The sequence below is a fragment of the Pan troglodytes genome, chromosome 18 (genome assembly GCF_028858775.2).
Source record: "Pan troglodytes isolate AG18354 chromosome 18, NHGRI_mPanTro3-v2.0_pri, whole genome shotgun sequence".
Lineage (NCBI taxonomy): Eukaryota > Metazoa > Chordata > Mammalia > Primates > Hominidae > Pan > Pan troglodytes.
The window spans coordinates 76,470,133-76,492,831 of NC_072416.2; the positions used below are offsets into that span (position 1 = coordinate 76,470,133).

The 22,699-nt window shown below is 41.0% G+C and overlaps 1 protein-coding gene across 5 annotated transcripts in view; it reads left to right on the forward strand.

The window, feature by feature from the left end:
• The window catches only part of WWOX (WW domain containing oxidoreductase), a 1,110,761-nt gene that overhangs the window by 229,395 nt on the left and 858,667 nt on the right, over positions 1–22,699 (forward strand). Inside the window, exon 6 of one of the 5 annotated variants that reach the window (XM_054669578.2) lies at positions 1,413–2,472. The exons of the other annotated variants lie outside the window; for them this stretch is intronic. Within the exon in view, the coding sequence (XP_054525553.1) occupies positions 1,413–1,652 (240 nt within the window). The 3' untranslated portion in view covers positions 1,653–2,472. Of the gene's footprint in view, positions 1–1,412; positions 2,473–22,699 lie in introns of those variants that run through there. 5 annotated transcript variants of the gene reach the window in all.

The window sequence follows — 22,699 nt, forward strand, 5'->3', positions numbered from 1 at the left end:
GTATGAGAGTGTTTCAATTAAAATTATGTATGGACATGGAAACTTGAACTTTGTATGATTTTCATGATCACAACTTACTTTGATCTCTTTCAACCATTTAAAAATATGAAAACCATTCTTAGTTTACAAGCCCTACAAACACTGGCATTGGGTTAGGTTTGGATGATGGGCCATTGCACTCCAGCCTGGGTGACAGAATGAGACTCTGTCTCAAAAAGAAGAAAATAAAACAGGCGTTCCTTACCTACAGCCTGCTATGATTTGGGGTTCTTGTATTTTTGTTTGTTTGTTTGTTTGAGACGGAGTCTTGCTCTGTTGCCCAGGCTGGAGTGCAGTGGCACGATCTCAGCTCACTACAACTCTGCCTCCCGGGATCACGCCATTCTCCTGCCTCAGCCTCCTGAGTAGGTGGGACTACAGGCACCCGCCACCATGCCCAGCTAATTTTTTTATTTTTAGTAGAAACGGGGTTTCACCGTGTTAGCCAGGATGGTCTCGATCTCCTGACCTCATGATCTGTCAGCCTCAGCCTCCTAAAGTGCTGGGATTACAGGCGTGAGCCACTGCACCCGGCCAGGGATCTTGTATTAATAGTAGGGAGACAGTAAGCACGCAAGGCTCAGTTAATGATGAATTGTTATCAGGAGACCCAGCAGTTTCTGCTTTTTCTGCCCTCCTCTATGAGCTCTATTTAAACTAATAGGTTACTGGGTTTGAACATGCCATGCAGTGGGAAGAGGCGGGAATCCCACTGAGCTGTCCTCTAAGTGAATCATGCCCACTATTCGGTTGTGAGGCTGTGGACTTTACTTTTCACGCATGGCGTCGAAAGAACAGGGAAGGGTGGATTCCCCATCTCCTCTTCCTCTTTGGAATCAGGAAAACATGTTTCTATTCTAAATGTTCTTTGATAAATAAGATTGCATGTTCCTGGCTCCTGTAACATATATTTTCTTTTTCCTCTGTCTGGCATACTTGACTAATTGTAGAGCTTTTTGGGCCTAAAACTGGATAGGAACCCAGTGCATGCACTCTTAAGGACTCAGAGGCCTGCCCAAGGTTAAGTGCAGTATGGTCTGAATAATAAGCATAGATGCCCCTTTACTGAGCAGCAGCTGGGTGCTGGGCACTCTGCTAGGCATTTTTGATGCATTTTCCTCCTCCAACTTCACTTTCCCCTATGAGGTTATTTCCTCTGTGTTAGAGACAAGAAAAATCAATTTACAGGTAGTTTAAGTGACTTGTTCAAGGCTACAGTAAGCTTGAAGTGGCAAGGATGGGATTTGAACGTTTGTCTGCTTGATTCCAAAACCGTGGCCTTTGTCATTCAGGTCATGCTGCTTCCCTCAAGGCAAGGAACTGAGGTTTTCTGTTGGCAATGAAGTGGTGACTTCTCGTTTCCCTGGTCTTAGATACTGCTCACCTCACTGTTGAAATGTAGAAGTGAAAAGTCAGACAGCAGCAGGTGTTGCTGGGAATGTGGAGAAGTTGGAACCCTCACACACCATTGGTGGGGATGTAAAATGGTACAGCTAACTTGGAAAACAGTCGGCGGTTCCTCCAGTAGTCAAGAGTTCCCATATGACCTAGCAATTCCACTCCTAGGTACGTATCAAAGAGAAATGAAAACATGGACCAAGACTTGTACATGAATGTTAATAGCTGCATTGTTCTTAATAGCCAATAGGTGGAAAAAACCCTAATGTTCATCAATGGACAAATGGATAAATACGTTGTGGTAAATGCGTGTAATGGAATATTCCATTTTATATTCATAAAAATGGACAAAGTCCTGAGGCATTCTATAATGTGAGTGAACCTGGTAAACATGAGGCTAAGTGAAAGAAGTTAGTTACAAAAGTCCACATATGGTGAGATTCCGTTCTGTGATATGTCCAGAACAGAGAAATTTAGAGATAGAAAATAGATGAGTGATGACTCAGGGCTGGGGGAGTTTGGGGTGGGCGGGATAGGAGGGGTAGAGGTGAAGGTGATGAAAATGTTTTGCAATTGTCTGTGTTGGTTGCACAACTCTAAATGTACTAAAAATCATTGAATTATACAATTTTAAATGGGTGAATCGTATGGTATGTCAATTCTATCTCAATAAAGCTGTTAAAAAATGTGAAAGTGTCAATTAATCTTTGCTCCCAGGGAAAACCACTCAGGGCCCGAGCTGCTCATGGGCACAAAAACCCATGCCTCAGATTCCTTGGCCATGCTGGAAGCCTGGCTTGTGTGAGAGCCTCAAGTCTCTGTAACAGCCTGGGAGTGTTGGTCCCGTCACAGGGCTGTGGCAGCCTCTAAAGCTAGAAGGCACTGCTCAGAGGAACTGGTTCCTTTGAATCCTTTTCCGTCACCATGCAAATGTTTACGAGCCTAATCAGGAGAAATGAAAAATCACGTGTCTAATTTTAAATACGTTGCCTCTGATCACAGGTGTTGTTAAAACAGCTCTTTTATGACTTTGTAAATACTCAGATTTATTTTGAAGCAATGTTTCATTATTCCTATACTATGATTAAATATTGAGACTATTGCTTTTCCAATTGTTCTATTGCAGTATTTAATGAGTGCAATTAAATGGAAAAATTGCCTTTTTAACTGATGATAGTCCATTAGTGTCTCTGTCTCTTCAGAAAAGAAAAGAAGTGAATTATTAGAATGACAAATGAGGCAAAGTTACCACCGTGATGGAGAGGTGCGATTTCCCTCTACATAATCTTCAATTAGTGATCTCTGTAAGAGGATGTTTTTCAAAAGGGTAATAGAGAAGTAATGAGATCAGAAGGAGGTCAACCCGGCCTTCTCCGTTTGGCAGCTTGATTAATTTATTTCTCCTTCTTGGAGATTGCTGCAAGGGGCTTTTGTCACCCTGTGTTTTTCATGGGACTGTAACCTGAGTGACTGCTGATACGTTAGCCTTGCAGGCAAGGAAGCAAGTCTGTTGCCCTGGAATGGAAGGCATAGGAGTTAAGGGTTTGTTTGCTTTTGCAACTTGAACACACTCATTGGGAGCTTTGGATAATGACAACAATGATGATGATTTTAAGAGTTAATCAAATTAAAGGCTATGAAATGATGCCCACTGTGGATCCTGTGCCTGGTGCTCAGCACATACAACATCATTTCATTTTCACAGCCCTTGTGACATGATAGGGCTCTTTTGCAGATGAGGAAATGCAGGCTCAGAGTTATGTAGCATTGTACCCTTAAGCAGAAGGGAGGTAGGAGTGAATCTCTGTCTGCCTCTAAACTCTTGAGCTCCCCTCCAGAAGTCCAGGGCTCTTAGAAACTTTGTACTCAACCATTAAATTGTTGCCATTGTGCTGAGGAGCAAGGAAACTGGGATCACACAGCTAGATCGCAGTGGGGGAACCTGAACTATGGGGATGCTCACAAAAGGGCAAAACACAATGGTTGCTGTCATTTGATGCTTTATGTTAAGTGTGCATATGCTCAGTTGCAGAAACCTAAATTGCTAAATTGCAAGGCTGTATATGATATGCCAGTTTGGCATATTCTGTCTTTTTATATTCTGCCACCCCTATCATACTTATGAAAATGCCAGGTTGTAATCATTCACTGGGAGAAACAAGGGGTTGAACATTGTTATCGCGTAAAGGAAGCTGGGCCTAGTAAAGGAATGTAAATACTAAAATGACAGCATCACTGTTACTTACTGTGTTTTTCTGGATGTTTTACTTAACCTCTCTGACTTTATTTCTGCCCACCCTCCCCCCGCCCCCCCCAATGCCTCAATCTGTGGCAGAGTTGTTACATTATTGAAAAAGAACATAAAGCATATTTTCTGGCATACAGCATATGTTTAATTTATAATTTTTGTTTTTATCATTAAAAGCAACAGATTGCTGTATTCTTGCCTGCCACTGACATGGACTTGTTTCATTTAGACATTTAAATGGGCAATACACTTAAAATGCAGATATAACTTTAATTGTCAAAACATGCTTATTTTAGGAAATGTGTTTCTCCAGTAAAGCTCAGTATCTGGGGCTTTTTCGGTTGTATTCTATATGAATCTTGAATACTGAAGTTTCTCACCATGGAGATGACAAGCACATAAAATGTTTACTTTGCAAACTGAATTTCTCTTGCTGCTTTTTCTTAAGTTCCCCAGAGGCTCATTATCATCAATACCATCAATTAATAGTCATCCTTGGCTTCCTGGATCCTCAGCACTGTGCTGGGCACTGCCCCCCAGGAGCATCCATGCACCTCAAATCCTGACCTTGTGACTTTCAAGTCCCTAAGTGACCCCACACTGAAGAATCTGGTGAAGGCCATCCAAGCCCAGAGTTCATTTAAGTGGCAGCGATGGGACCAAATTATAGGCCAGGTCTGTCTTATGAAAGATGATAAATGGATGTGTCATATCGGGAAAGAAATCACTCTGTCATCATATGACAGGCTGGCTTGATTTCTTTGCACCAGTGTCCCTAGAAGTTGGGATGGGGGTGTGAAGCGTGCCAGCTTTCAAAACCAGTTGTCACTCCATTTTGTGCTGTACCTCCCCAGTTACGAATCTGGGGCATCTTCACTGGACTCTCCAAGCCCCAGTACCCTCAGTGTGGAAGGAGAAAGCATGACCCACTGGGCAGGACACAGAAGGCTTCAGTGAGAATGAAGCTCGATCATGCTTGTAGAACATGGAGCGCTCAGCAAATACAAATCACAGCCCATCTCCTCGTATTAGGATTCCCTTCACTCCAACTCCCACTGGAAAACCTCTTTGCCATGACACAAAGATTCCACAACCTTCTATTCTTATTTAAAATTTTTTTTAAAGAGTGATCTTTGGTTTTCTCAGTAGATGCTTTCCTCTGAATAGCAAGCATATAGATAGTCTTCTCCTTCAGACCCCCGACCATGGCTATATTAGTTAGTCTACAGTGGTTCTTTGTACAAAGTGCTTCTGCAAAGCTCTTAGAGCACCCAGAGCTGGCTTTGGAAAGCAAGACATTAGGAATGAGCTAGCCTGAATGAGTCCTGATTTTTTTTTTTTTTTTGAGATGATCTCCTTCTGTTGCCCAGGCTGGAGTACGCTGGCACAATCTTGGCTTATGGCAACCTCAAACTTCTGGGCTCAAGCCAGCCGCCCATCTCAGCCACTTAGTAGCTTGGATTATAGGTTTGCACCACCTTGCCTGGCTAATTTTTGTATTTTTAGTAGAGATGACATTTTGCCATGTTGGCCAGGCTGTGATTGCCCCAACCTCAGCCTCCCAAAGTGTTGGGTTTATAGGCGTGAGCCTCTGTACCTCAGTTCTGATTTCTTAAATTTCACAATCCCTTACCTGTAACTCAGAAATTCCCGAACCTTCAAAAAACAACAAAGTTCTTAAGTTTGGGGCAAACTCAAATTCAAGTGGCAGCAAAACTTGAGTTGGAATTGTCATGGTCTTGTTTATAATCGTCATTTTTCTTGTCATGTGATTCGATGTTTGGGTATATGTTAACACCACACTAAGGATATTTCATAGCATATGATTGATGTAAGTCATAAAAAATTTAGAATCCTTCAGCACATACTTGGATTTTAGATGAAGAATCATAGATTTTTATTTCTGTGGCTTTGGATGGGCTGTTTAATTTTCATTTCAAGTTGCTGGTAAGATGATGATGATAATAGAGATAATCCTATAAGAATGTTGCAAAGGGTTAGTACTTTATTCTTGCAACAAGTATTTATTGTAGGCCTGTATTCAAAGGAGAATAAGATAAATAAGATCAAATGTGGAAATTAGATGAATCCGGAGTTAGTGCAATGAAAGTTACTAGAGAGAACAGAAATAGTCTCGATAATGCTGATGTGACTGGAGTTTTGACAAGCATTCTGGGACTTCTGCTGAAAAGTGCTCTTGAAGCCGAGCAAAATCATTTCCACACCCTCAGCACCTCCAGTTTTTCCTGGCTCTGGTCTCAGAGTGGTTGACCTTTTGCCGATGTGTCTTTCTTTCTTCCTTCCCTTTCCCTTTCCTTTCCCTTTCCTTTCCCTTTCCTTTCCCTTTCCTTTCCCTTTCCCAGTCTCGCTCTGTCTCCCAGGCTGGAGTGTAGTGGTGCGATTTCAGCTCACTGCAGCCTCTGCCTCCTGGGTTGAAGCGATTCTCCTGCCTCAGCCTCCCGAGTACCTGGGACTACAGGCGCCCATCACCACGACAGGCTGATTTTCTTTTTTTTTGTAGGACGAGGTTTCAGCATGTTCGCCAGGCTGGTCTTGGATTCCTGACCTCACATGATTCACCAATCTTGGCCTCCCAAAGTGCTGGGATTACAGGTGTGAGCTACTGCACCCAGCCTGCTGATATATTTTTAATTATCATAAGAAACAGTTAAAGTGAAATTGCAACCCCATGGTATCGGTGGACTGAACGTTTGGTTCTCATTTCCTTGAGATGGTAGAGTTTCCTCCTCTGGCTACTTTTGTCCAGCCAGTTCTCCTCTGTGGGCATTTGGGGAAGGGCTCTCTGATAGAAATATGAAATGATGAGGGATGCAAAAAACATGGTTTGTTTCTTAGAACAACCTCCACCATGAAGGTTCCAGAAAGAGTGACATTTCTGTATTTGCTGACCCTGTCGCCAGTAGCCTGGAATAAACAGCAAAAATAGTTCTTGAGGCTTTGTGGCAAATGTGACCTATCTTTGTAGTTCTTGGGTAGGTGTGTGACTGTGGCCTATGAGGCCAAGTTGCAAGGTCTTTGGATGAACTTTGTGGCATCTGGCAATGTCCCCAGTGCAATCTATGTAAAATATAGCAGTTTCCTGCACACACTTAAGGAAAGAAACCGTTGTGGGGAAGCGTGCTCTGTTATTCTTGCCAATGTAGCCAACATATACATGGGGAGGTCTGTTTTATGTTTTATGGTTTTTTCTTTTTCTTTCTTTCTTTCTTTTTTTTTTTTTTTTGAGACAGGGCCTTGCTCTGTCACCCTGGCTCAAGTGCAGTGGTAGAATCATAGCTCACTGCAGCCTCAAACTCTTTGGCTCCACTGATCCTCCCACCTCAACCTCCCAAGTAGCTGGGACTACAGGCATGTACCACCATGACCAGCTAATCTTTTAGTTTTTGTAGAGACAAGTTCTTGCTATGTTGCCCACAGTAACATAGTAAGTCTCAAATTCCTGGCCTCAAGCGATCCTCCAGCCTTGTCCTCCCAAAGTACTGGATTACAGGCATGAGTCACTGCCTGGTGCTTTCTTTTTGTCTTTTTCTAATAACCATTGCTATAGATGGTTGTCCTTAATGCGTAAATGTTTAAAATACCTAAATGCCTAAACGTTTGAAAACATTCCTTAAAAATTGAAGTTATAGCATACTAACAAGTGTTCATTTTTATAATTGCTGATTTAACTTAATAAAAACCAATAACTATAAATATCCTTAATGCCACTGAATTGTTCACTTAAAGTGGTTAAAATGATAAATTTTGTTATGTATATTTTACCACAAATTAAAGAAAATTAACATTTCCAACAAGCCAAAGCTCTATGTAAATGTCCTAAATTAATGTGTTTTAAGAGAAAATTTCACCAGCGATAATTTTTTTTTTCCCCCAAGAAAGTCTTGCTCTGTTGCCAGGCTAGAGTGCAGTGGCGTGATCTCAGCTCACTACAATCTCTGCCTCCTGGGTTCAAGCAATTCTCCTGCCTCAGCCTCCCGAGTAGGTGAGACTACAGGCGCATGCCACCACCACCAGCTAATTTTTGTATTTTTAGTGGAGACAGGGTTTCACCGTGTTGGCCAGGATGCTCTCGATCTTTTGACCTCGTGATCCGCCCACCTTGGCCTCCCATAGTGTTGGGATTATAGGTGTGAACCACCGTGCCCGGCAGGGAGTAACATTTCTATACAACTATATGTGGGTGTATTTTTCTGAACATGTGGTGAAGTTTAAATATTCCTCTCACTTCTTTCAGTCACCCTCAAAGAGGAATTTAATTTACGACTTCATTTGTACTTTCAAACTTCCTCCTGGAAACAGAAGAAAATAAAATTAGATTTTTGTAAGCTGAGATGATATGCATGTTCTTATTTTCAATATGGTTAGTCTCTCCACTTTATTTTTAAACACAGCCTCATAATACAAATAATCTAGTCTTTTCTGGAGCAGTCTATTTATTCAGACAGGTGGAAGGTGATGCTAAAGATTGGCGTTAAATTGAGGAAACCATTCATGTAGTAAATAAGATAATTTGTTTCTGCCCCCCAAAAGATTAAAATATAGATTTTTTTCAAAGTCTATTTTTTTAACACCTACGGTCCCTGAATATGTTCGATTGAGATTTGTGTCTGTAATTTGGAATGGCTTTTTGTTGCAACTAAAATATTCATTTGCAGAAATTATCACTGAGGGTGTTTGCTTCTTTATGCTTGCGTTTCTTGCATTTGTTACTAAATAAAATGTTTAGAAGTCATGTCGATTTTCAAAATGATAGTTAAGGATGAAGGTAATATTGGCATATTTATTTTTATCTGTGTAATTTTTGCAACTTATAACCCCTTCAGGTCCAAATAAAACTGGCAACCAGGTAATAAACCAATTACATTCTAATACAGATCACTTCATGACGGTGTCTTATTTTCCAGTTTATATGTAGGTGAGATTCTTTGGAGACCGTCTTCGTAATATAGCTAGTTTTTGTCCATTCATTTTGCTTTGACTTCCTTGTATAGGTACAAAGGTGTAAGTAGGAGAGTCTACCAGGCAGCACACAGACGTGGCCCTGTAACCACCCTTGTGTAAAATCAGAGTAATCCTCCCTATCCTTGCTTATTTCACTGGGTTCATGGGTGATGACTGTAAATGACACAGGAGACAGGGAAAGAGTTTTGTTATCCTGATACACACATTCTTAAATGCCTCTTGCTGTGTAGACATTGGTTTGTCCATATTAATAGTATTTTACGAAGTGCCAGTTGTGTGCCTGGTTTGTGGCATATGCATTAGCATTCATTGCTTTATTTAATTCTTCCAACAACGTGTCAGATATCTGTTCAAATTATTCCCCCCTTTACAGACACAGAAACTAAGATTTAGAGAGGTTATGCAATGTGCCAACAGGGAGAAGTTGGAGCTGGAATTTGAACCAGGCTGGCTGACTCCAAAGCTGTGTCCTCAAGCAGTACATCAGAGCCGAGGAAGGTCAAGTTTGGAATGCCATTTAGCTGCTCTCAGGGAGTCTGATTACTGTTTCTCTGTTGAGGCTCAGCTCAAGCCTTCCCTGGGCCATGAAAGACAACTTAGGTTTGGGTGTCCTGTGTTTGTACCTTGTTTTGTGCCCACCTACATCCTGGGTTATGTCTTTCCCCACCCCAAGCCTTTTTTTGCCATCTCTTTTTCCCAGAAAGACTGGAAACTTGCCTAAAGAGACAGAATCCCAGATCCCAGATGGATCTACTATTTTAGAATCTCTGCTTCTGCATTTCTAAAATCCTTCCCAGAGAATTATTTGACTAGTTAAAGCTTAAGAAACACCCCAGTGGATTATGAGTGCCTTCTAGCCAAGAATGGGTATTTCCTCTGTGCAATCTGAGGGCCCGGGACACTCCTCCAGCGGAGTAGCCTGTGATTTGTATGGGCTGCATGAATTCCTGCACTAACAAGGTAAAAGAAGGATGTTAAAGAAAACCCGAGATCTTTTGGGTACATGGTATAAGGTGAAAGGCTTATTCCATTTGCTCAAGAACAAACATCCTTTTGTCCACCCCAAGTATTTATATAGTTCAATTAAGCGAGCAGGTAAACTCATTTTTTGGGTCGTTAATGATCTGATGATTTTCCTCTCTGTCATTGTGATTGGATATGATAATCTGAGAGTTGCCCAAATTACTGCCTTTATTGTAGTTATAATAATGTCATGATGACTGAGGATCACTAACACTGAGTGTTCCTTTTGCTCTGTTAAGTGTGCATTCAGAACTTTACTAACATGGGTTCCACAGGAAATATTAGCCCCATTTTGCAAATGAAGAGGCTGAGGCTCAGAAATTTAAAATTGCTTCATGTCGCACAGTTCAGTGTAAAGTTGCAATGCAAACTAAGATGTTTCCATTGCTTATAACTATAATAATCATAAACCATGTTCTGTTGCTCAGAACCCTTGTACTTATAGTATAAAACAATCTTTTTAACCAAGATTCTCCGCTTGGGTATTCTGAGTAGCATGGAAGAACATTATACTTCTTTTTTTTTTTTTTTTTTTGAGACAGAGTCTAGCTCTGTTACCCAGGCCTGGAGTGCAGTGGTGTGATCTTGGCACACTGCAACCTTCGCCTCCCAGGTTCAAGCGATTCTCCTGCCTCAGCCTCCTGGGTAACTGGGACTACAGTAGCATACTACCACGCCCAGGTAATTTTTGCATTTTTGGTAGAGACGGGGTTTCACCATCTTGGCCAGGCTTGTCTCAACCCCTGAGCTCAGGTGATCCGCCTGCCTTGGCCTCCCAAAGTACTGGGATTACAGACATGAGCCACCACACCTGGTCAATTTTCTATGGTGTGTGTTACATTTTTTAAAATTTTATTTTAATGTTTATATAGAAAAAGTTGCCTTATCAACCATTATAATCATGGGATTTAGTGAGTGTAATCTGTTCTGATGTGATACTTAGTTTAACTGGTAAAAAATATTTTGACAGAATTTAAGATTAGTTCTTTTTGCTTTCTCCGTCAATGTGAAATAATCAGTGTATCATATTTATAGAATTCTGCTAAAACATGCATATATACATAAACACATATTCATCTTAATTGATGTTAATTGAGATATAGGAGTACTTCATTAAGTCTCCAGAATACATATTTCATACGCAGGAGGCATATATGTTTGTATATATGTATGTACATAGACTTCATACACATGCAATAAAATTTCAAATGGTTCCTCTGTTCAGCAAACGTGACCCAAAGTTTTGGCTTATTTGGCGTTTTGTTTTCTTGAAGACATACTTGAATTTTAAATGATTAATCCATTTAAGAAGTTTCAGTTAAGGTACTGTTAAAAAGAAAAACACAGAACAACACAGTGAGAGCAGAAAAGGTATCATCTCCTCCCCTTCTTCTTCTCTTTTAGAAGCCTTGCGTGATCCACTGATGGTAAATATTTCATGTACTTTGCATATCAGCCTGAGTTCCTTTTGTGAAGTCAGGTAAATGGAATGTAAATCCCCTCGTCCTCCAGACAGTAAAACGGCATTATTTGATGTTACATCGCATAAAGATGCAGATTTGATTTCCCCTTTACTCACACTATAAAAACAAAGTTTTTAAAGTGGTTAGCCATACCTGGAAATGTAAATGCATTCGCCTAATGTAATGCCAAAGAAAAATTAAGACAAATGATACCACATCGCTGCCACAAACTGCGGCTCGTACAAAATTCACTTTAGTTATTATGCTGTGAATACAGGCTCTCACCCTCCTCTGTGAATGCACAATTTATGTTGAATGCAACATGAATCATTTTAATAGACCAAGCAAAAAGTCCCCAAAGTCGATTTTCAAATTATGAACCTTGGAACAGAATATAACAACAGCGAACAACAAATAGTTCAGACTTTACTCTGAGCTATGAGTGAACCATTAAAGATAAAGCAAGCACTTTCGGTGAGGTGTTACACAATTCATAGCCTAATGGCAAAAATATCAGAAATGGGGGATTTTTTTAATGCTGTTTTTCCAGCCATCATTCTGTTCAATTATTTTCACATTTGTGTAATCAAGATATTCCCAAACAGAACATAGAGTTGTGTATTGTTGGGAACTAATTATATGTATTATAAATCCAAGAATTAATTTAAATGACCCAGTTTCCACAGAGAAAAAGCCACATTGTTTTTAAATAGCTAACTAAACAAAATGCTAACTCATATGGGAGAAATTTCCAAAGAATTAAAACCACCCACCAGGAAAATGGGAAAGTCTCCCCTACACACACACACACACACACACACACACACACACACACACACACACTCACAGAAAATCACCAAATCATACCTGAACAAGAGGAAGAAAATTAAACTCATTGAGGAGATACGATCTTTTTTTGAAAAAAAAAAAAAAAAAAAGGCAGCAAAAGGTGAGATGGGCGTTTATTATGAGATACACGAAGACAGAGACCAGAGGTTCCCCAAGTAGCCCCTGGACCTGCAGTGTCAGCATCACCTGGTAGCTTGTTAGACATAGAAATTCTTGGGCTTTATTCCAGACATACTGAATCAGAAGCTTGTGGGGTGAGGCCTGCAATCTGAGGTTTATTTTTTCTAAAACTTCTAAGTTCCAGGGTACATGTGTAAGATGTGCAAGTTTATTACATAGGTAATCATCTGCCACAGTGGTTTGCTGCACAGATCAACTTATCACCTGGGTATGAAGCCCAGCATCCATTAGCTGTTCTTCCTGATGCTCTTCCCACCACCTGCAAGCCCCAGTGTGTGTTATCCGCCTCCACCGTGTGTCCATGTGTTGTCATCATGCAGCTCCCACTTATAAATGAGAGCATGCAGTGTTTGGTTTTCAGTTTCTGCATAAGTTTGCCTAGGATAACGGCTTCCAGCTCCATCCATGTCCCTGCAGAGGACATTATCTCATTCCTTTTTATGATTATATAATATTCCATGGTATATATGTACCATGTTTTCTTCATCCTATCATTTATGAGCATTTGGAGTGATTCCGTGTCCTTGCTATTGTGAAATACCATTTGACCCAGCAATCCCATTACTGGGTATGTAACCAAAGGAATATAAATCATTGTATTATAAAGGTACATGCACATGTATGTTGATTGCAGCAGTTTTCACAGTAGAAAAGACATGGAATTCACCCAATCTGAATTTTAACAAGTCTTCCATGTGATTCTGAGACAGACTCATGTTCGTGTGGTTCTGGCTCTGCAGAACTGAGGTGGGTCCCAAAACTTGCGTTTCTAAAAGGTACTAGCTGAGCATGATGACTCACATTTGTAATCCCACCACTTTGTGAGGCCGAGGCAGGTGGATTGCTTGAGGCCAGGAGTTTGAGACCAGCCTTGCCAACATGGTGAAACTCCATCTCTACTAAAAATATAAAAATTTGCCCGGTGTAGTGGTGCACACCTGTAGTCCCAGCTATTTGGAAGGCTGGGGCAGGAGAATCACTTGAACCTGGGAGGCAGATGTTGCAGTGAGCCGAGATCAGGCCACTGCACTCCAACCTGGGTGACAGAGCCAGAGTCTGTCTCAAAAAAAAAAAAAAAAAAAAAAAAAACCAAACAAAAAAAACCCCCAAAAAACTAAATGTATAAAATGTACCCAGGTGATGTTGATGCTACTTGTCTTGGCCAATGAAATGAAAAGCCTACAGGCCAGGCATGGTGGCTCATGCCTGTGATCCACAACTTTGGGAGGCCGAGGCAGGCAGATCACCTGAAGTCAAGAATTCAAAACTAGCCTGACCAACATGGTGAAACCCCATCCCTACTAAAAATACAAAAATAACACACACACACACAAAACACAACAAATTAGCCAGGCGTGGTGATGTGGCCTATAGTCCCAGCTATTTGGGAGGCCGAGGCAGGAGAATCTCTTGAATCCAGGAGGCGAACGTTGCAGTGAGCCAAGATCTCACCACTGCACTCTAGCCTGAACTTCAGATAGAGACTCTGTCTCAAAAAAAAAAAAAAAAAAAAAAAAAAAAAAAAAGCCTACAGTTGACAGGCAGATAACAGAGGGAGCAAAGGAGTCTTGTGGAAGACAATAGGGAGTGTTGAGGACCTGTCAAACAACACAGTCCCCATCTGTACTTTGGGAGGTAAGGACTTCTCAGTTTCAGCTGCCTGTTGCCATGGGGGAACACAGACCCAGAGCTGCCATCTTTTCTAATTTTTTTAAAAATTAGAGGCTAAAAGTTTTGGCTTATAAAAATGGTATTTCCTGAGTTTTTACAATTATAGTATTAAGATATTCCTAGGTTTTTGTTTTCGAGATGAAGTTTCGCTCTCATTTCCTAGGATGGAGTGCAGTGGTGCAATCTCCTCCGCCTCCCAGTTTAAGCCATTCTCCTGCCTCAGCCTCCTGAGTAGCTGGGATTACAGGCGCCCACCACCATGCCCGGCTAATTTTTTGTATTTTTTAGTAGAGACGGGGTTTCATCATGTTGGCCAGGCTGGTCTCAAACTCCTGACCTCACGTGATCCACCCGCCTTGGCCTCCTAAAGGGTTGGGATTACAGGTGTCAGCTAGTGCACCTGACCCTAGGATAATCTTAATTTTAAGTAACTGGTAACTCATAAATTTTTTAAACACTCTGCAGTTCAAAGAAAACATGTTTGTGGTAGGTAGCCAGTTTATAACCTGTGTAAGACTGTGTTATTAGCAAATCACTCAATGTGTTGACCAAGAGTGGGTAGGAATCCTGCAGACAGAATCTGTTGAAGGTGGTTTGTTTTTTTATTCCTTTATAAGTACAGTTGTAGATTTACAAAGTAATTGAGTATATAGTACATAAGGTCTTGTGTACCCACCGATCGCAATTGAGCATATAGTACATCCAGTCCTGTGTACCCACTGTTCCCTGGTCCTGCCCCTGGTATGAGAGTATTAACATCTTGCATTAGTGTGGCACATTTGCTACAATTAATAAACCAATATCGATACATTATTAACTAGTCTATAGTTTACATGAGGGGCTGCTTCTTGTGTTGTACATTCTATAGGTTTGTTCAATGCATAATGACAGGTGTCTGTCATTTCATTATGGAATGAAACCATTCCAGTTTCATACAGCGTGGTTTCACGCCTCTAAAAGTCCCCTGAAAGTGTCATTAAAAGTACTGTCTGGCCATGTCCTCATTTCCCCAGCAAAGTCCTTCTGAGAATTTAGGCTCTTTAGGCTAGAGGATCTCAGTGCTCAGAATGAAATATCCCTGTACTCCAAGATGCCTCCAGCAATTATAATTGAATCTTGAAGCTAGAGTTTCTTGGCTATCCTATTTACCTTTTGTTTCCACCATGAAGAAGTGCAGAGCCATGTGACCTCAGTGGTAGAGCTGGTGTAGAAGCGCCCTCTCTGTTCCTGGCAGTGCCTGTCCTGCTAACCTCGTGTCTCTTGCTGGGGTCTTCATCAGTAAGAGACCTCACAAGATGCTTTATCAGGTCGCTTGGCAACCAAGCTGATGAGGATAGCGGTTTCTTTTGTTCTTTTAAAACATATATAAAATTATTTTTATCAAACATGACAGATCAAAAGCCTTCTGGAAAGGAGAGATGGTGACTAATTTAGGCAGTGTCTTTTGCTTTCACATGGTGTACCCAGTACTATTAATATGAATTTATCACATGGAAACAAACTGTTAAAAAATTAATTTTGTGAATTAAATAAAGCAGCATGCAAATTTACTATCGTATTTAGCAACCAAAATTTTATCACTTGCCTGATACTGCCTGGTGAGCTGGTGGAAATGTAGACACCAACACCCTCATGGATTCCCAGCTCCTGAGAGTTTGAATAGTATAAGTCTGTAGAGACAAAATTGTTGTTTTCCCCAGTCGTAAAGTGTGCAATATTATCCCTGCAAAATTGTCTGTTTATTTTTTTTGCCCTTTCGGGGGACAAAATGTCTTTATGTTAAATTGTTTTATTATTGTTATCTTTATGGAGTTAAGGGCACATAAAATATTCTTACAGAGAGAGATTCTGTAGTTTCCACAACTAACTAGAGAATTGTTCATGGCAGAGAATTATTTTTTTCAATGCCTATTTTCTCCTGAATTTTCTGACAGAGTTAGAGATAGGAAAATACCTTAATCTGCTATAAATTCAGTTGAAAAATAGAAATAGTGAGAAATCTAGGTTGTGCTCTGTCATAATTTAAGCCTAATATGTGATTGTCTACATGTTTACAAGTTACCGCCTTTTTATTTCTTCTCTTTTTCTGTTTTGTTCTTCCATTTTTATGTTTTGCTATGCCATTCATTCATTCTATTCTTTTCATTTCTTTTTCTTTTTGTAAAAATTATACAGAGTTTAAAATTAGTCAGGTATGTCTATTAAATTTTTATGTAAAAAGTTAAAGCAGCCCTCAGCATCAACTTTTTCTTCATTTCTAACTCATTTAGTGAATTCAGTTGGTCTTTATATATGTAGCTTTAAGTAATTGCATGTAAACTGTTACTTCTTCATTTTCTAGTCTTAGATATTATCTGTAGGTTTTTCAATAGGAAGGAAATTTAGCTTCCTTCTACTTTGGTGCCCCATCTTGATGTGCATCTTTTTTATTTCTGCATCATATCAATATAGTGATATCATGTATAATGATGTTTAAGAATACATTTTTTTTGTTTAAATTGTTATAAATAAGTAAATGTATGCACCACTATGCCATGTAGCATATCAAGATTATTTTTCTTTCCTGCACCTTGTATTTTCACTGGAGTTAATACTCATCTTTTTTTAGAAATTTGCTGAGTTTTTGATGTACCTATCACTCATTCATCCTCAAACTTTCATGTGATTGTCTAAATCTCAGTTCCTTTTATCAGAAAACAAACAAACAAAAACTCCCCTGGAGTCTTTGTACCTTCTGCAGTTTGGGGTTGTCCTTTTTGCTTGATGCACAGGAATACTTGGTGATGTTCTTTTTAAAACTGCCCTCACATTGTATCCTGGAAAGTTCATTTATCTGTACCCGGAGTTGGAACTTCTCTTCCACATCTTTTCCTGTATTGGTTTGCTTATTGTTTTGTGGGAGCATGTCTTGTCGTAGCTTTCTGAAAAAGGATGATGGAATATGTGTGTGTGTCTGTTTGTGTGTATTGCAGGTTTCAAAATGTTTCTGTTCCGTCCTCATTTTATTCATTGTTAGGGATAGAATTACAGATTTAACATCAATTTTGCTTCAGAGTTTTAAATTCTATTTTGTGGGTTTCTGTGTTGTTCTCGGGAAGTACAAACCCTTGTGACCGCTGTTCTCTTTCATTTCTATCTGCTTCTCTCTTGGGAGTACAATGGGAGGCATATCATCAACCCTTTGCTGCTATCCAAATAGGAGACTGTTCCCTTTCAAGAGAATTTTAGGTATTCAGATCCTAGACCTCCCAGATGGCCTCATAATTATTTTTATCCTCTATTTATCTTTGTCTTTGTGTTACTTTCAGGGATAGTTCTTCTAGTCTTTCCATGGATTTTTTGGGGGGGGGGGATTTCTATTTCCTTTATGTTTGATAACATTCTATTCTTGTTTCATGGATGATGTTACTCTTTTATGTCTCTGATGTTAATGATAATTGTTTTAATTTTTCTTTTCTGTTTGGTTTCTATCTTCTGAAAATTGTTTTCATTTGTTTTGGTAATTGTGTTTGATGATAGTCTTTTTTTTTTTTTTGAGATGGAGTCTTACTGTGTCACCTAGGCTGGAGTGCAGTGGTGTGATCGTGCCTTACTGCAACCTCCACCTCCCGGGTTCAAGTGATTGTCCTGCCTTAGCCTCCCAAGTCGCTGGGACTACAGGTGTGTGTCACCACGCCAAACTAATTTATTTTTATTTTTTGTATTTTTAGTAGAGATGGAGTGTTTACCCTGTTGGCCAGGCTGGTCTTGAACTCCTGACCTCAGGTGATCTGCCCATCTCAGCCTCCCAGTGTGCTAGGATTACAGGCATGAGCCACCACACCTAGCCTGTTGATAAAGTCTTTCCCCAAATGTTCTGATCTGTGGATGTCTGTTTCTATCTAAGTAGAATTCAAAATTACTGCTGCCAACTCTTAGCACATGGCCACGGCCAGTTAACTGTGGACTCCTCTGAAGGATGATCTGGCTGGACTATTTCTTGGGAAAACCACTGTGTTTGAATGTTTGCATGTGTCCTGTTGGCAGAACAAATATCCCAGAGAAGGATCTTCTGATCTTCTGCTTGGGGAAGGTGTAGCTCTGACTGCTAGAGTTCTAGAGCCAAGTGAGGGGGAGAGTTCTGAGTCTCTGCATTCAGTAGGTAAACATTTACAAAGTCTGTGTTTTCAGTATCATGCCACCGTTCTCACCTGTTTATGTTCTCTTCTGATAATAAACTTTTGCCATTTTTCTGGAGTTATAAAATGATGGTATCCTGCTGGGCTGAGTGGGGAGGGATTCTCAAGCTGTACATAGCTGACACACAGGTTTCTAAAAGGTTGTCTTTCACCCCCATTTTCAGAAGTACCAGGTTCCACAGTTTCTGAGCCTTTGCTGGCTCTCTGATAGGAATTGTGTTACTTCTCAGCTGTCCCCATGGCTAGCTTAAGACCCAGCTCTCTTGAATCTCTTAAGTCACTTCCTAGTTGTCCATCTGCTTTCCAGCATCCAACTGTAATTTTTTTTTTTTTTTTAAGAGAAATGAAGTCTCATTTTGTTTCTCAGGCTGGTCTCACTGTAATTCCTGGGCTCAAGTTACCCTCTCGCCTTGGCCTCTCAAACTGCTGGGATTATAGGCATGAATTGCTTTGCCTGGCCTCAACTTTAGATTTTTATATTGAATAATCTTTGATTTGTATTGTCATGTTGTTTTGTAGCAGTTACTGCTGTTTTAGTGGGATTTGGGATGAAAATTTTAAAAAATCAATATGTATAATCCACCATCTTTGTTCGTTTTATTTTTATGTTACTCATTCTTTTAAGCTTGTCTTGGACGTGAGTGTTATGTTTTATTTTGCTGGGAGAACAATTTGGGAAAATTTGAGCAGCAAACCATAAGTTTCTTGGTGTCTGTGTACTTGGAGCTCTGAATCACTATTGTCACTGAGGGAGTGGACAGGAAGTGATGCTGAGATAAGTCTAGATGGGATAGGTGGGCAACACGCAGGAGAAACCTCCAGGGAAAGGTGAGCAAGGGCACACAGGTGAGACATAGCACCGAGTATGGAAACCTCTATGGGTGGCAGGTCAGTGTTGCTGAGGGATGTGGACATGTCTGAGGCCAAATAGATGAGTCCCTATTGGGTTTTGCCTCTCCACAATCTAGAGGAATATTTATGGAAGGTTAACAGGGTGTGGTGGTGCACACCTGTCATTCTAGCACATTGGGAGGCTGAGGTGAGAGGATTGCTTGACTTACAGGTGTTCAAGACTAGCCTTGGCAACATAGCAAGACCTCATCTCTACTTGGAAAAAAAAAATTAGCTGGGCATGGTGGTGCTCACCTATAGTACCAGGTACTTGGGAGGCTGAGGCAGCAGAATGGCTTGAGCCTGGGAGATCAAGGCTACAGTGAGCTGCAATTGTGCCACTGCACTCTAATTTAGGCAGCAGATTGAGACTATGTCTCAAGAAAATGTTAAAGGAGAAATACAAACTATTGAAAAAGGAAGGCTGAATGCTTTATCAGAAAACTGGATTTGGAGGGGACCTTTCTGGGGTCTTTTAGTCAGGGTACATAAGTGTCAGCTGCTACGGCAAACAACTTGCAACGTCTCATTATCTTCATACAACAAAGGCTGATTTGTTCCTTTCATTGCATATCCAGTGTGAGTTGGCTGGAAGGTCCACCCTACAAAACCACTCGTGAAGGCAGACTGAAGGGGACTCCACTGTCTTGGAGCTACACTCTAAAACAAATAACCTCCAAAGTCAAGGACTCTGTAACAGGATGAAGCAGCATTTTTTATGGGCAGGTTTGCAAGTGGCATTTGTTGCTTCCATCAACATTCCGCTGGCGAGAGTGAGTCCCTGGCCCCTATGTAATTATGAGGGAGGCTGAGATGTGAGAAGCACATGGGTGTTGGGAGAGCACTAAAGGTCTCTAGCCCAGAAGCATGACTTCCAGCCAAGTGAGACAGGGAAGCCCAGAAAAATGTGTCACAGAACTTATGGCATCAGAATCTGATTCCCAGGCATGCTTTCCACCATATGCATAGACATTTGCACCCCAGGGATAGCACCATTACTCCCGAAAATTGCAGGTTTGAAAGGGTAGCTAAAAAGAAGCCACCAGCTTGTCCCATTCCACTATCATTCTGCCATCAACACCGAGGTGTCGGAGTAGCAGTAGAGCCACATATTTCTTAGTGAGGGGACCCAGATGATCCCTTTTGTGCTAGAGGATCTGAGTTCATTTCATGAAACTGAAGCATCTTATTGGAGCTATAATCTCACCTTGGGATGGGCCCTTGCAGATGACAATAAAGGTATTTTGGCACATAAAAAAACTGCTCAGCACACCTTGTATTTGTATTTCCTTTGACGTGAACCATGGCCGTCCAGTAGGCCACGCAACATTCCCACTGCCATGTTGGCTTGTTTTTCTTTTGTTTTCTTGTCAACATAAGCCTCATGAGACAACAGCGGGATGCAAGATTGTACAATAGCACCATGACTCTGCTTTCTGGGTGTCCTCTGTGGGTTCTCAGCAGTGTCCCCGATGTGGAGGGTCTTCTTATTCTGTATGTGTGCCCTCTGCTGTTGAAAGTTGCCTGTCACCCATGATGCTGTGCTGATTGAGCAAACTAATCCATAACCCACCGCCACGTTCCTCGCCTACTTGCTTCTAGGCACATTAAACGGTCGGTGCACAGGTCCTCATTTTTCTCATGCTTCCATTTCCATATTCTCAATCAATCACTGATGGCCAGCTGTCAACAGGCACCATTTTTGGTGGGACCTGAAGATGTATATCCCTTGTTTTCAGATTCCTCGCCTCTCATCATGTAACATGATGCTCTGAGCTGGGTCTTAAAGCTTCTAGGTACAGCCCCCTTGAGTCTTCATTATGGCAAATCTATTGCAGGTGCTGAGAGGCGGTAACTCTTTAAAGGGACAGGATATGGAAACGTGGCTTCATGGACAGTATTTTAGTATATTTCTGTAAATAGCACATGTGCTAAATAGCAGATTTGTGTATGGATATGCACCTGGCTAGGGACCTCTTTAATGGTCATTCATTTGGGAGATGACCTTTGGTTCCTAAACTGGTGGACATACCAAGGACTAAAGGAGTGACTTGCTGTCAGTTCTTTGTCATTCAGCTGCTTTAATATTAATATGACACCAGTTTTGGCCTTGAAAAGTTTTCCTTCTGCTGAGAAATGATGATGGTGACAATAATGACAATGACGATGACCCTTGGTTGGAGCAATGTAGTCTAAATGTGGTTGCATCATCTTCTTTCTTCCTTTGCCTTCCTCCCTTGCTCTTTTCTGCCCCTCATGCCTGCTCCTTCCTCCCACATCACCCCACATTTTTTTTTCTTTCTCCTTACCATCAGGAAATGTTCCAGAATGCCATTATTCTTCGTCACCACGGTCAGGTATATCATCCTAAGGGCAGAGGGTAAAGGTGCGTAATTAGTGTTTCACCAGACTGAGCATCATCCTCGGGCAGGTGCAGGGGAGAATGGCTGGTATTTATGAGTGAATGGCAGCGTTTTGACAGGATGATGATGAAATATGCTGGGCTCAGAGGACTCCAGGTGATAAGCATTTCTTTGTGGTCTGGTAAGTGATAGCACCCACTGCTTAATTTCTCTAAAATCTGCATTTGTCAATTTTGTATTTTTTTATTTGAAATGTATTTGCTTAAATAAATAGGCCATATAAATCTAGCTCCCAGTGTCCATTTTCAAATGATTTCCAGCAAGGAAGATGGAATTACCACGAGGAACCTGTTCTCTTATGTTTCTGCTTAGATGGCTGGGTCTATACCAGGGTTTATTTAAATGAACACAGGAAATGCCATTCACCTTTACCATGATTGGGAATCTTTGCCTGTGACTCTATCATGTGAATTAGCAGAGCTTGGCTATTATTCCCCTACTTCGGTAGATACTGTCTGTACAGAAGGGAACCCCACTTACAATGAGTACCTATGTGCTGGGCACTTAGCTGGTGTTTACACACATACTTCATTTGAAGGGAAGGAATTGACTGAAAAGAATTCTCCATTCCAACTTCCCAACTCAGTTGCCATTTGGCCCTGATAAAGCTGTACTTTCTCATTTGTTCCTTATTTAAAATAGAGAAAAGTGCATCAAGCTCTTGCTAATCTGTCAGGCCTTCCTAAGATGTCTGAAGAAGTTAATTTGGTGAACATGGGCTTCAGGGTCAGACTGCTTGTGTTCCATTCTTGATCCTATCACTTCCTTGCTCTGGGAACTCTGGAAAGTCACTTAACTTCTCTGAGCAAGCTTCCATTTTCCCAGGTGAAAACGGGAGTTAATCCTAGTCCCCACTTGATAAGATGGTTGTGGAAAGTATAGTGCGTCACGGACCTAAAGTACCTAGGAGATTGTCCTGGATGTCGTTTTCTCATAAAGTTGACTATGGCTATTGGTGGTACTAGTATGACTGTGAAATCGATCAAGTGGCTGAGGAGCAGTACATGGGGGTATACAGAGTGCAGGCCTCAGAACTGCAGAACTTCTGCACAATCTCCAGCAAGCTAACCTCTCTGGACATCATATTCCTCATCTATAAAAGGGAGACTTCAATCTTATTTAATGGCAAAAGTCACAATTACTTTTGTACCATCGTAATAGAAGTAAGTAAAATAAGGCTAGACATGCTGGCTCATACCTTTAATCCCAGCACTTTGCGAGGCCAAGGTGGGCAGATTACTTGAGCCCAGGTGTTGGAGACCAGCCTGAGCACCATGGCAAAACCCCATCTCTACCAAAAAAAAAAAAAAAAAAAAAAATTTAGTCGGGTGTAATGGCGCTCCTGTAGTCCCA